This window comes from Chiloscyllium plagiosum, chromosome 35 (genome assembly GCF_004010195.1).
Source record: "Chiloscyllium plagiosum isolate BGI_BamShark_2017 chromosome 35, ASM401019v2, whole genome shotgun sequence".
In the NCBI taxonomy this organism is placed as follows: Eukaryota; Metazoa; Chordata; class Chondrichthyes; order Orectolobiformes; family Hemiscylliidae; genus Chiloscyllium; species Chiloscyllium plagiosum.
The window spans coordinates 21,419,986-21,432,742 of NC_057744.1; the positions used below are offsets into that span (position 1 = coordinate 21,419,986).

Genomic DNA, 12,757 nt, shown 5'->3' on the forward strand with positions numbered 1-12,757 from the left:
CTGATTATAGCAGAGAAGAAGCTGTTCTTTAATCTGTTGGTACATGTTTTCAAACTTTTGTATCTTCTGCCCAAAGGATGAGGCTGGAAGAGAATGTAACCAGGGTGGGAGGAGTCTTTGATTATGTTCACACTCTTCCAAGGCTATTATTATTTATTATTTTACAATTTCAGTTCCATCAAAGAACCAACATGTGTAATCTCAAAGCATTTTTCTCTTCACAGCTGCTGATGAACATTGTTCAAATTACTAAAGCTTCATAGTTTTCTTTCATCTTTCTCTTATTGCTTTCCCAACAATTAAGAGAATGCGACCGAGGCCTTGCATGTAGACTCAGGCCGAGTTATCTCTATTAAACACTAAATCTAGTAGGTTTTACTTCTGTGACATGAAGTATATCTGTGAGTAACCTATGGTTCTGTTAATTAGGAAATGATGGTAATTATTTAGTCTCTATTGCCTTGCTAAATTGCATCATCACCTCAAGAACTGTCCCCGCAAAAGTTGGCATTATTAATATTGTTGGGAGAAGCTCAGAATGTGGTAAAATCCAGTACATTCAATGAAAAACTGTTTTCAGTATTAGTCAACCACATCCTCTACCTCAACGGTGAATATGATGTTTCAAAATAGGGTTCACCTACAGAAAGTCAAGTTGAGAGGCTGCAGAGTTCACAATAAAATCCTTACGTAAATCCAAGAAACGTAGCTTCTTAACAATGAAAAAGTGAAAAATACAGCCATTTTTCTTTTAATGGTATAACTATTGGAACAAATCTGTTCGAACATGTTATGACATACATCTGGGCAAATGATACTTTATGCAGAAGCTTAGGAAAAAGGAGCAGGAGTTCGCCCTTCCCACTCATTCTGATCAGGGATATCGGGTCAGCATGGACGGGTTGGACCGAAGGGTCTGTTTCTATGCTGTGCATCTCTATGATTCTATGACTCTATGATCACCTGACTCAATTGCTTGTTCCTGCTTTTACCCATTTCCTTTGATCCATTTCACCCCAAGTGCTCGATTTGACTCTGTATTGAAATCATATGACATTTTGGACAAGACTGCATTCTGTGGTCATGAATTCTACAAGCTTATCACTCTCTGGGTGAAAAAAACCCTGGACCTTTTGGTCCAGAAATAGAATATCATAAGGCCCTTTTGTTAATGGTATATGGAGTACTTATGCCAAGATATTAATGTTTTGAATTTTTTAATTTAAGAACACCTTTGAGATTGATTGAGATTCTCCAAAATCTGCAACAATTGTTTTTTTTAAAGCCTTTTAGAAATTCATTAGAACAAATAAAATGTCTCCTTCATTTATTCAAATAATGTTTAAATTATTATGATATTTTTCACTAAAATCCAATTATTTTAAAGTAATCTTTCACCAACATGAATTCAGAGATTATTACTCTACTACAGGGGTGTTAACATGCTTTTCAGAGAAGTGATCAGTGATGTGGTGATATCAAGCTGTCTGTCTGATTCTGACAGTACCAGCTATGGAAAACCGGATTGAACTGGAATACTCCAAACATCATCCCACTCAAAGAAAGGCAGCTTAAAAATTCAACTTCTGTCACAGAGAATGTCATTCTCTAATTACAAACTGCAAATGTTCTGCAAGTGTATCTGTTATTTTAATCATAAATTTATTTCTCACCATTTTTACAACCATTATTTTTAGAAATTTTAATTTATAGTTTATCAAATGTTACATATAAAAAAAACTTGTAAAGACTACTTGCATTGGCCAGAAGTGGTCAAGTAACAGGTGTCAGATCAGACAGAGGGAGTGTCATTACATGATTTCTTCAATCTCAGTAGGAGACTATGACTTGTACTGTATTCACAATCACAAATATGAAAGTGGCTAACTAGCAGAAATCCAAATCAGAAAATCAAAGGTGGCTTAACAAATTCAAACCTGTCTTTTTTGATTATGTTGAGCTGTACAGCATTTTAATCATATCTCTTTTATGTATTCATAGATGCTGAGTAGGAAGGGTGGACATAAGATAATGTTACTATACCAGTCAACTAATAATTAAGTAAAGCTTATTTTAATTACACCTGATGCCCTTTCAGTTTTTGAAGAAGCTATTGGGGGAAGAGTTGGTTTAATACAGCACTATTTCTAACCTACAATGTTTTGTGTGATTTGTTCTATGCATTTTTAAGGTATTGTTCTAAACATGTTTCCAGATAATTTTCACGTGCTGATAGCCTTTCTGCTCTTGAATCGAAGTTCTGTCTTTTTCTTTTGTGCAGTGTTTCTGGAATGGGGAAGAAAGAGTATGGCTTGGGAAGAAGGGCTTATTACATTTCAACACTGGCAAAATGCAACGCTGATTTCCCGCCCCCACTGCGAAGAGCCACATGTATGCTCCAGCTACAGCTACACGCGGAAATAAGGGGTGCTGTGGAGAAACTGGCGGTGGTAAAGAATCTCCCAGAAGCTTAGTCCACAGATAACCTGTTCTACATGTCAGATCTTGTAATATGTTCATTTTCTGAATGTCGCAGGAAATAATTTCCACATCTAATTTGTTAATCTATCAATACATTTTAAAAAAAAACTGTTCCGGGGGTTGAGGATGGATGTTTCATGCTTGTGGCGGGATCGAACAGCAAATTCGAAATTTGTCATTTTGGAATCCTTTTTAATTCGATTTTTTTCCTGTTATCTGACTAGACCCCGCCCCTTTTTAAAACTTTATTGCTCAAGCCATTGGAGAAGTATATTAATGTACAGTGTGCAACTTTTCGACCTGGGAAACGCAGCGTTTAGTGTGAAATATGAACAAGAAAATGGGGAGATTGCTCTATGTAACTGGAACGGAACTATATCTGACGAATGCAAAAACAAATGTTAGACGCGTAATAAGGTGAGGTTAATGGCTGCTTCAGATGCTGATGTTCTCTTGATGATTTCAGCGTGACTTCCCAATCCCATCAGGTCAACAATATTCACTATTTAAAACATATAAAAGGATGTGAAACAGTCATAAAAGTCCATATTGAAAGTGATTAGCATCACCTTTGAAAGTTTAATTGATGAGGATCTGAATATATATGCCATCATATTGGATTTATTACGTAATATAATCGTTGAATACTTACCATAAGAAAATAAGTCATTGCTTTGTTCCATTTCTAATACACAGTTATTCATTGAAAAATCAAATCAATACCTTTCATCTCGTAACACTTGACATTGGCGACCGAGGTTCTTTTTAAAAACAACGTTAACTTACCCAACAGCATGAAGAACAATGGAACAGAATAAACAAAGGTGGCCCTAAAACGCATGGTCAGGAAGAATCAGAGCCGAGTACAGCTGAATTCGAAACGTTTTACAGAATCCACTTGTAGCTGTTTACTGAGAACTCCTCCTGTCAGTTCACAGAAGAGCGTCGCTTATAGCAATCGACTGGGTTGCAATGGAAAGGCCCCCTGTGGTGATTTGAAGTCAGCCTCCCAACAGGTTTCAATCCACTGAGGGATGGATTCTTTTGTGCCGTTGAGTTGTCGAGTCGCCGTTGTTTCGCTTGGGATTTCAGCACCATAGACAGCGCCAAGTGCCCCTCGTTCACAGGAACAAAAGGGCTCCCCAAAACCTCTCAAAAAATGATAGACCCTGGCACAGCCCAGAAGTAAGCCAACTCGTCGAATGCCATCAAAATGTCCAGTCTATTTAATCATTGCATCTTCAAATGTGCTCGGGCGAGAACAAAGAACGCTCTTCCTTTGTTTTGTAAAAGTATCGATCTGATGTGTAACTGATCGCCCTGTTATTGATGAATTCAGGGGACAGCTAGTGTTGCTCGGTCGAGTTGCTCGTGGTTCCTGTTTGTTTTGTGCCGTTTGTCTGTCTCGCTTTCTCTATTAATATTCCCACGCTTACTCCACCTTCCTTCTAGAATGGGCAACAATGCCAACACGCATGCGTTGGCAGCCTACATTGTGGCGAGTTGAAGTCGGTGTCTATTTCATTTGTCTGAGCTGGTTTGTTCAGCTGGATGAAACAGAAGAAAGAACACATGCCGTTTAAACTGGAAGAGAATGCCATCTTTTTAAGCCTTTTATTTAGAAGTGTATGAATTAGAAATTTGAATTATCGGTCCACATCCCCGCCTGATTTACGTCCTTTTTAAAATGAGTTCTGGTTGTATTTATCAGTAATATTTATTCCCGTCCACGCCAAAATGATACTTGTTAGCAATGCTCCACCCCACCCTTCCCCGGAGACAGCGTGGTTCCTCGGGGAGTTGGGACAAGCAAAACAACCCCAAGAATGGCATCAGATGTTTGTTTGTTTTTTAATTCCTTTTTTTTAGTTGAACACACAGCACTTACTGTGAGAAGCCATCGCCTACTTTGTTCGTGCTGAAACTTGATTGGAAAATGGGAATTACATTGTAGTGACGAGAAGTTCAATTGCACTGAGATGAGCAGACACGCCCAATTTGTCCGGGAAACCTGGTTGATTTGGATAATGGGTACGAGGGACCTATGTTATATATGATGGTTAATATGTAATACATACTGTTATTCTCTTAAAGAGCTAGGAATTGATTGTTATGCTAATCTGTACCCACGGAGTGCCCAATTTACTGATCACTGTGATCATGAACTTCTAATAATTGTCAGTCCACCAGCAACATTGGGAACAGAAATATCCACTCAATAACGCTGCTGCATTTTGATTCTAACTAACGGGGTTCATTAACAAAACAACTGTTAGTAAGGTACATAAATTAAGGTGTTAGTGGAATAATAGGCTTTTTTTTTCACTGAAAGAGTGGCCAGAGTGCACCTTAGAATGTTTAAATTTTACCTTCATCCTCAACTGAGGATTTCCCAGCACCATTGTTGACAGGGCTCTCAACCGGGTCTAATCCATCTCCTGCACTCCTGCCCTCATCCCCTCTCTTCCCTCCGCAACAACCATAGAGTTCCCCTTGTCCATACCTATCATCCCATCAGTAGTCATATCCAGAAGATCATCAGCCACCATTTCTGCCATCTGCAGCGAGATGCTGCCACTAGACTCACATTCCCCTCCCCTCCCTTGTCCGCCTTCTGCAGGGATTATTTCCTGTGGGACACTCTGTTCCACTAATCACTCCCAACACCCTCTCCACAGCACCTTCCCCTGCAACCGCTGAAAGTGTAACAGCTGCCATTTACTTCTTCCTTCCTCAGTATCCAAGGGCCCAAACATACTTTCCAGGTGAAGCAGCACTTTACCTGCACTTATCACATTCTAGGCAGAAGTGGGTACTGCAGATTAGAGTCAACATTAGAATGGTGCTGGAAAGGCACAGCAGGAATGATGTGAGCTAATTCCTGATAAAGGGCTTTTCCCAAAACGTCAATTTTCCTGCTCCTTGGATGCTGCCTGACCTGTGCTTTTCTTGACTCTTTTCACAATCTAGTCTACTGCATTTGCTGCTCACAATGTGGTCTCCTCTACATTGGGAAAATGAAGTGTAGGCCAGGTGCCCATTTTGCAGAACACCTGTGTTCTACCCGCAGAAAAGGCTTTGAGCTTTCAGTTGCCTGCCACTTTAACACACCACCCTGTTCCCTGGCCAACATCTCTGTCTCAAGCTTGCAGCTCAAGCTTGGAAGAACAACACTTCATCTTCCATGTGGGGACCCTGCAGCCCTCCAGAGTCAATATGGAGTTCAATAATTTAAGGGCCTGAACTCTCCTATGTCCTAGCCTCCAACCCTGCCCACCTCCTCCCACACCAGGCCTTGTTATCACATAGTCTGCCATTACACATTACCTATTGTTAGCCATTAACAGTCTCCATTAACAGCTATTCACTGTCCCACCCAGATCATTATCCACACCTGTTCTTCTCTCTCTTTGGGCTCGAAGCCCATGGATCATTTACTCTTTAACCCCTCCCCCCCACCCTATCTTCTGCACATAAACCAACATTTTCCTAGTATTCAGTTCTGAGGAAGAGTCGCTGGACTGGAAACATTAACTCTGATTTCTCTCCGCAGATACTGCCAGACTTGCTGAGCTTTTCCAGCAACTTTTGTTTTTGTTTCTGATTTACAGCATCCACAGTTCTTTCGATGTTTATTTAATTTTACCATGTTGTGAATACAGAGTGGAAAGTCTGATCTGGTTCAGCTGTCTCTGTCTCATAGCAAAAGTAGCTTTGGGATTTTCTGTGGGCTGGCATGGTGTTTCTTTCAAACCTTATTATTTCTCATAAAATAAAACAGAAACAGAGTGTTTATATAATTATTCATACAGTGATAACTATGACTTAATTCAAATCTATGGCAATAATTAAAAGAAATATGAAGCTAACCTGGTAAAAGGTGGCTAGGTTCATCGATGCGGTTGTCTGAGCAGCTAAGTCTATATTGCCTTCCTTATTGCTAGGCCTAGGGAATCTTGGATATTTATGTAATACAGAGGAACATTGATCATCTGAAGGACATGGGCAGGGAGTATTTCTTTCGGTTAATCAAATTCCGGATAATCAAATGTCGGATAACATAGTTCAGCCGAGTGTCGGGAATTTGCCAAATAATCCGATATTCGAATGAACGAATGCCGGATAATCGAGGTTCCCCTGTAATTGTTTTGCTGTTTGTGTAAAAGCATGCCCTCCAAGTGACCTTCAGCATGGTATTTAAAAAAAGTTTAATTGACCTCTGTAATTCTTCTTCCAATCTCCTCTTCAAATCTATTGTAACATTCCAGCAGAACACAGCTCATGTGTGATTTTACCACTGTCTTTCTTCAGGAAGTTTTCAATAGGGAAGACATCAATGACAAGACAATGTTGGATTGTGTGGTAGGAAGTGCCTCAGTGAAAGCTTCAAATTAAATAAACCCATGAGGTTGGTAATTTGTTTTTGTTTTTATTGGAAAAATGTTACAATAATTATCCTCAACTACGTGGTTGCACTTTTTGAACTTGCTTAGTTAAGTTTTCTTTTGCTCCCAGTTTGTTGATATATCAATTCTTAATTAAAACTGAGATAAACAGGTTTCTGAACTCTAACGGAACCAAGGATTCAAAGGATCAGGTGGAAAATGGAGTTGATGTTGAAGATGAGCTATGACCATATGAAATGGCTGAGCATGCTCAATGGATATATGGTCTACTCCTATTTCTAATGATCTTCTGACAAACAGTGACTCCAAAGTCACTAACTAGCAGCCTAAGAGGCATTTATCATGAATAAATCTCGATAATGAATATCTGCAGGGTATTGGAAAGTGGATGCATATCAGTCCTGTACACTACTCATTTGTGTATTTTCCAGCCATATTTAGTCAGCTGGCAAACTTGACTCATAACCAATTCCATAGTTTGGTGAAGTGTGACTTGCTATAGGATCATAGCTGCTCTCCCATTAGGGGGAGGGATGATGGATGGTGAATTCAACAAGAAACGTCAAAGCGGGATGACGTTGAGAAGGCAAGGCTTTCATGGTGACCTCAGTTAGTACAGGAATTGAAGTCTTGCTCTTGGCGTTACTCTGTATCATGAATGAGCGAACTAAACTAACTGACAATCATTCCAAAGTTCAAGGGCACTAAGGCTCACTGTACTGCCTCCATTGTCATTCTGGATGAAAGCAGCTAACTTAACACAGAATTGAACTGAGTGTATGTGGCGCAGCTAAACCCTGGTTTTGGCAACTGACTAAATTGCAAGTGCTCCATATAAGCTAATTGATTTGTAAAGGCAATATATTTGATGAGCTAGAAGACCATAAGACAGAGAAGCAGAGGTTAGGCCATTCAGTTGAGTCTGCTCCATCATTCAATCATGGCTGATATGTTTTTCAACCCCATTTTCCCACTTTCTCCCTGTAACCCTTGATTCCACTGATACACAAAAACCTATCTATCTCAGTCTTAAATATACTCAATGACCTGGCCTCCTCCAGCCTTCTGTGGCAATGAATTCCATAGGTTCACCATTCTTTGGCTGAGGAAGTTTCTCCTTTTCTCCATTCTAAAAAGTTTACTCTAAGGCTATGTCCTCGGGTCCTAGTCTTCTACCAGTGTAGAGGAGGTTCATGAGAATGGTCCCAGGAATGAAAAGCTTAACATATAAGGAAGATTTGAGGACTCTGGGTCTCTACTCAATGGAGCTTAGAAGGATAAGGGCAGATCTAATTGAAACATACAGGACATTGAATGGCTTGGAAAGAGTAGATGTTGACAAGATGTTTCCATTGGTAGAAGACTAGGACCCGAAGGCATAGCCTTAGAGTAAACCTTTTAGAATGGAGATAAGAAGAAACTTCTTCAGTCAAAGAGTGGTGAACCTATGGAATTCATTGCCACAGAAGGCTGGAAGAGGACAGGTCATTGAGTATGTTTAAGACTGAGATGGATAGGTTTTTGTGTATCAGTGGAATCAAGGGTTACAGGGAGAAAACGGGAGAACAGGGTTGAAAAACATATCAGGAGAAAGTGAGGACTGCAGATGCTGGAGATCAGAGCTGAAAATGTGTTGCTGGAAAAGCGCAGCAGGTCAGGCATCCAAGGAACTGGACAATTGATGTTTCGGGCATGGATTCCTGAAGAAGGGCTCATGCCCGAAACATCGATTCTCCTGTTCCTTGGATGTTGCCTGACCTGCTGCGCTTTTCCAGCAACACATTTTCAGCTTTGAAAAACATATCAGCCATGATTGAATGATGGAGCAGACTAGGCTGAATGGCCTAATTTCTGCTTCTCTGTCTTATGGTCTTCTAGCTCATCAAATATGTTTTTACAAATCAATTAGCTTTATATTGAACACTTGCAATTTAGTCAGTTGCCAATAGCAGGATTTAACTGAGCCACATACACTCAGTTCAATTCTGTGTTAAGTTAGCTGTTTTCATCCAGAATGACAATGGAGGCAGTACAGTGAGCCTTAGTGCCGTTGAACTTTGGAATGATGGTCAGTTAGTTTAGTTCGCTCATTCATGATACAGAGTAACGCCAAGAGCAAGACTCCAATTCTTGTACTAACTGAGGTCACCATGAAAGCCTTGCCTTCTCAACCTCACCCCCCTTCATGACCCTTCTTGTTGAATTCACCATCCATCATCCTCCCTAATGGGAGAGCAGCCTATGATCCAGGGTCAGTATATCCTTCCTGAGATATACAGTCATAGAATCATAGAGATGTACAGCACAGAAACTGACCCTTCGGTTCAACTCATCCATGCCGACAGATATCCCAACCTAATCTAGTCCCATTTGCCAGCACTTAGCCCATATTCCTCTTCATCTACCCATTCAGATGCCTTTTAAATGTTGCAATTGTACCAGCCTCCACCACTTCTTCTGGCAGTTCATTCCATACATGCACCACCCTCTGTGTGAAACAATTGTCTTTTGGGTCCTTTTTAAATCTTTCCCTCTCACCCTAAACCTATGTCCTCTAGAACTAGACTCCCCCGCCCCAGGGCAAACATCTATCCATGCCCCTCATGATTTTATAAACCTCGATAAGGTTACCTCTCAGTAGATCAGCATATTCAGCCTCTCCTAATAGCTTCAACACTGGCAACATCCGTGTAAATCTTTTCTGAACCCTTTCAAGTTTAACAACAGCCTTTCTCTTGGATGGAGGGCAGAATTGCAGATAATATTCCAAAAGTGGCCTAACCAATGTCTTGTACAGCTGCATCATCATCTCTCAACTCCTGTACTCAATACTCTGACCAATAAAGGAAAGCATACCAAACATCTCCTCCACTATCCTATCTACCTGCGACTTTATTTTCAAGGAGCTATAAATCTTCACTCCAAGGTTTCTTTGTTCAGCAATATTCCCTCGGACCTTACCATTAAGTGTATGAGTCCTGCTAAGATCTGCTTTCCCAAAATGCAGCACCTTGCATTTATCTAAATTGAACTCCATCTGCCACTCCTCAGCCCATTGGCCCATCTGATCAAGGTCCTGTTGTAATATGAAATAACCCTCTTCGCTGTCCACTACACCTCCAATTTTGGTGTCATCTGCAAACTTCCTAACTATACCTTCTATGTTCATATCTAAATCATTTATATAAATGATGAAAAGTCGTGGACCCAGCACCGATCTTTGCGGCACTCCATTGGTCACAGGCTTCCAGTCTGAAAAACAACCCTCCACCACCATCCTCTGTCTTCTACCTTTGAGTCAGTTCTGTATCCAAATGGCTAGTTCTCTCTGTATTCCATGGGACCTAACCTTGCTAACCAGGGGGAACCTTGTCGGACGCCTTACCGAAGTCCATATAAATCACGTCTACTGCTCTGTCCTCATCAGTCCTCTTTGTTACTTTTTCAAAAAACTCAATCAAGTTTGTGAGACATGATTTCCCACGCACAAAGCTATGTTGACTATCCCTAACCAGTCCTTGCCTTTCCAAATACGTGTAAATCCTATCCCTCAGGATTCCCTCCAACAACTTGCCACCACCAATGTCAGGCTGACCAGTCTATAGTTCCCTGGCTTGTCCTTACCACCCTTCTTACATAATGGTACCATGTTGGCCAACCTCCAGTCGTCTGTCACCTGTAACTATCGATGATACAAATATCTCAGCAAGGGGCCCAGCAATCACCTTCCTAGTTTCTCACAGAGTTCTAGGGTACACCTTTCCACCTTTCTCCATTTCAAGGCATCCAGCATGTCCTCTGTAATCTGGACATTTTTCAAGATGTCACCATTTATTTCCCCACATTCTATATCTTGCATTTCCTTCGCCATAGTAACCACTGGTGCAAAATGCTTGTTTAGTATCTCCCCCATCTTTTGCGGCTCCACACAAAGGCTGCCTTGCTGATCTTTAAGGGACCCTATTTGCTCCCTTGTTACCCTTTTGTCCTTAACATATTTGTAAAGACCCTTTGGATTCTCCTTCACCCTATTTGCCAAAGCTATCTCATGTCCCCTTTTTGCCCTCCTGATTTCCCCCTTACGTATAATCATACTGCTATTATACTCTTCTAAAGATTCACTCAATCTCTCCTGTCTATACCTGACATATGCTTCCCTCTTTTTCTTAATCAAGCCCTCAGTTTCTTTAGTCATCCAGCATTCCCTATACTTACCAGCCTTTCCTTTCACCCTAACAGGAATATACTGACTCTGGACTCTCCTTATCTCATTTCTGAAGGCTTCCAGCTGTCCCTTTACCTGTGAACCAATCAGCTTTTGAAAGTTCTTGCCCAATACCATCAAAATTAGCCTTCCTCTAGTTTAGAACTTCAACTGTTAGATCTAGTCTATCCTTTTCCATTGCTATTTTAAAACTAATAGAATTATGGTCACTGGCCCCTAAGTGCTCCACCACTGACACCTCAATAACCTGCCCTGCCTTATTTCTCAAGAGTCGGTCAAGTTTTATACATCCTCAATAAGTACATTCCCATACTGACTCAGAAATAATTCTTGCACACTCTTAACAAGTTCCTCTACATCTAAATCCTTAACACTATGGCAGTCCCAGTTATGTTTGGAAAGTTAAAATCCCCTACCATAACCACCCTATTATTCTTACAGATAACCAAAATCTCCTTACAGGTTTGTTTCTCAATTTCCTGCTGACTATTAGGGGGCCTATTAAACAATCCCAATAAGGTGATAATCTCTTTCTTATTTCTCAGTTCCACCCAAATAACTTCCCTGGATGTATTTCTGGGAATATCCTCCCTAAGTACAGCTCTAATGCTATCCCTTATCAAAAACACTGCACTCCCTCCTGTCTTGCCTCCCTTTCTATCCTTGCTGTAGCATTTGTATCTTGGAACCTTAAGCTGCCAGTCCTGTCCATTCCTGAGCCAAGTTTCTGTTATTGCAATGATATCTCAGTGCCATGCTCCTAATCACGCCCTGAGTTAATCTGCCTTCCCTGGTAGGCCTCTTGCATTGAAATTAGTGCAGTTTAATTTATCAGTCCTACCTTTTTCTCTGCTTTGTCCCTGCCTGCCCTATCTGTTTGACTCACTTCTTTTCTCAACTGTACCAGTCTCAGATTGATCTCTTTCCTCAGTATCTCCCTGGGTCCCATCACCCTTCCTTATTAGTTTAAGTCCTTCCGAACATTAGTGCCCTTCCAATTCAGGTGCAATCCATCCTTCTTGTACAGGTCACTTCTACCCCAGAAGAGATTCCAATGATCCAAAAACGTGAATCCTTCTCCCATACACCAGTTCTTAAGCCACACATTCATCTCCTCTATCCTCCTCTTTCTACCCTCACTAGCTCGTAGTACCAGAAGTAATCCAGATATTACTACCCTTGAGGACCTTTTTTAAATTCCTACCTAACTTTCTATATTCTCCCTTCAAAATCTCATACTTTTCCCTTCCTATGTTATTGGTACCAATGTGTACAATGACCTCCTGCTGGTCCCTCTCCCCTTTGAGAACATTCTGCACCATCTCTGAGGTATCCTTGATCCTGGCACCAGGGAGGCAACACACCATTCTGAGTTTTCACTGCTGTCTGCAGAAATGTCTGTCTGTGCACCTGACTAGAGAATACTCTAACACAATTGATTGCTTGGAATTTTGAGAACATTCTGCACCATCTCTGAGGTATCCTTGATCCTGGCACCAGGAAGGCAACACACCATTCTGAGTTTTCACTGCTGTCTGCAGAAATGTCTGTCTGTGCCCCTGACTAGAGAATACTCTAACACAATTGATTGCTTGGAATCCAATATACCCCTCATTACATTAGACCCAGTCTTGATACCAAAAAC

The 12,757-nt window shown here is 40.9% G+C and overlaps 1 protein-coding gene across 5 annotated transcripts in view; it reads right to left on the minus strand.

Moving 5' to 3' along the window:
- Window positions 1-5,255, minus strand: part of scn3b (sodium channel, voltage-gated, type III, beta) — a 45,513-nt gene extending 40,258 nt beyond the window's left edge. For all 5 annotated transcript variants that reach the window (XR_006309382.1, XR_006309381.1, XM_043676788.1 and 2 more), the window contains exon 1: window positions 3,268-5,255. Coding sequence is in view for 3 of the 5 variants with exons in the window: in XM_043676788.1 (XP_043532723.1) it covers window positions 3,268-3,322 (55 nt within the window). In the remaining 2 variants the exon portion in view is untranslated. The remainder of the gene's footprint in view (window positions 1-3,267) is intronic.
- Window positions 5,256-12,757: the final 7,502 nt, after the last annotated feature.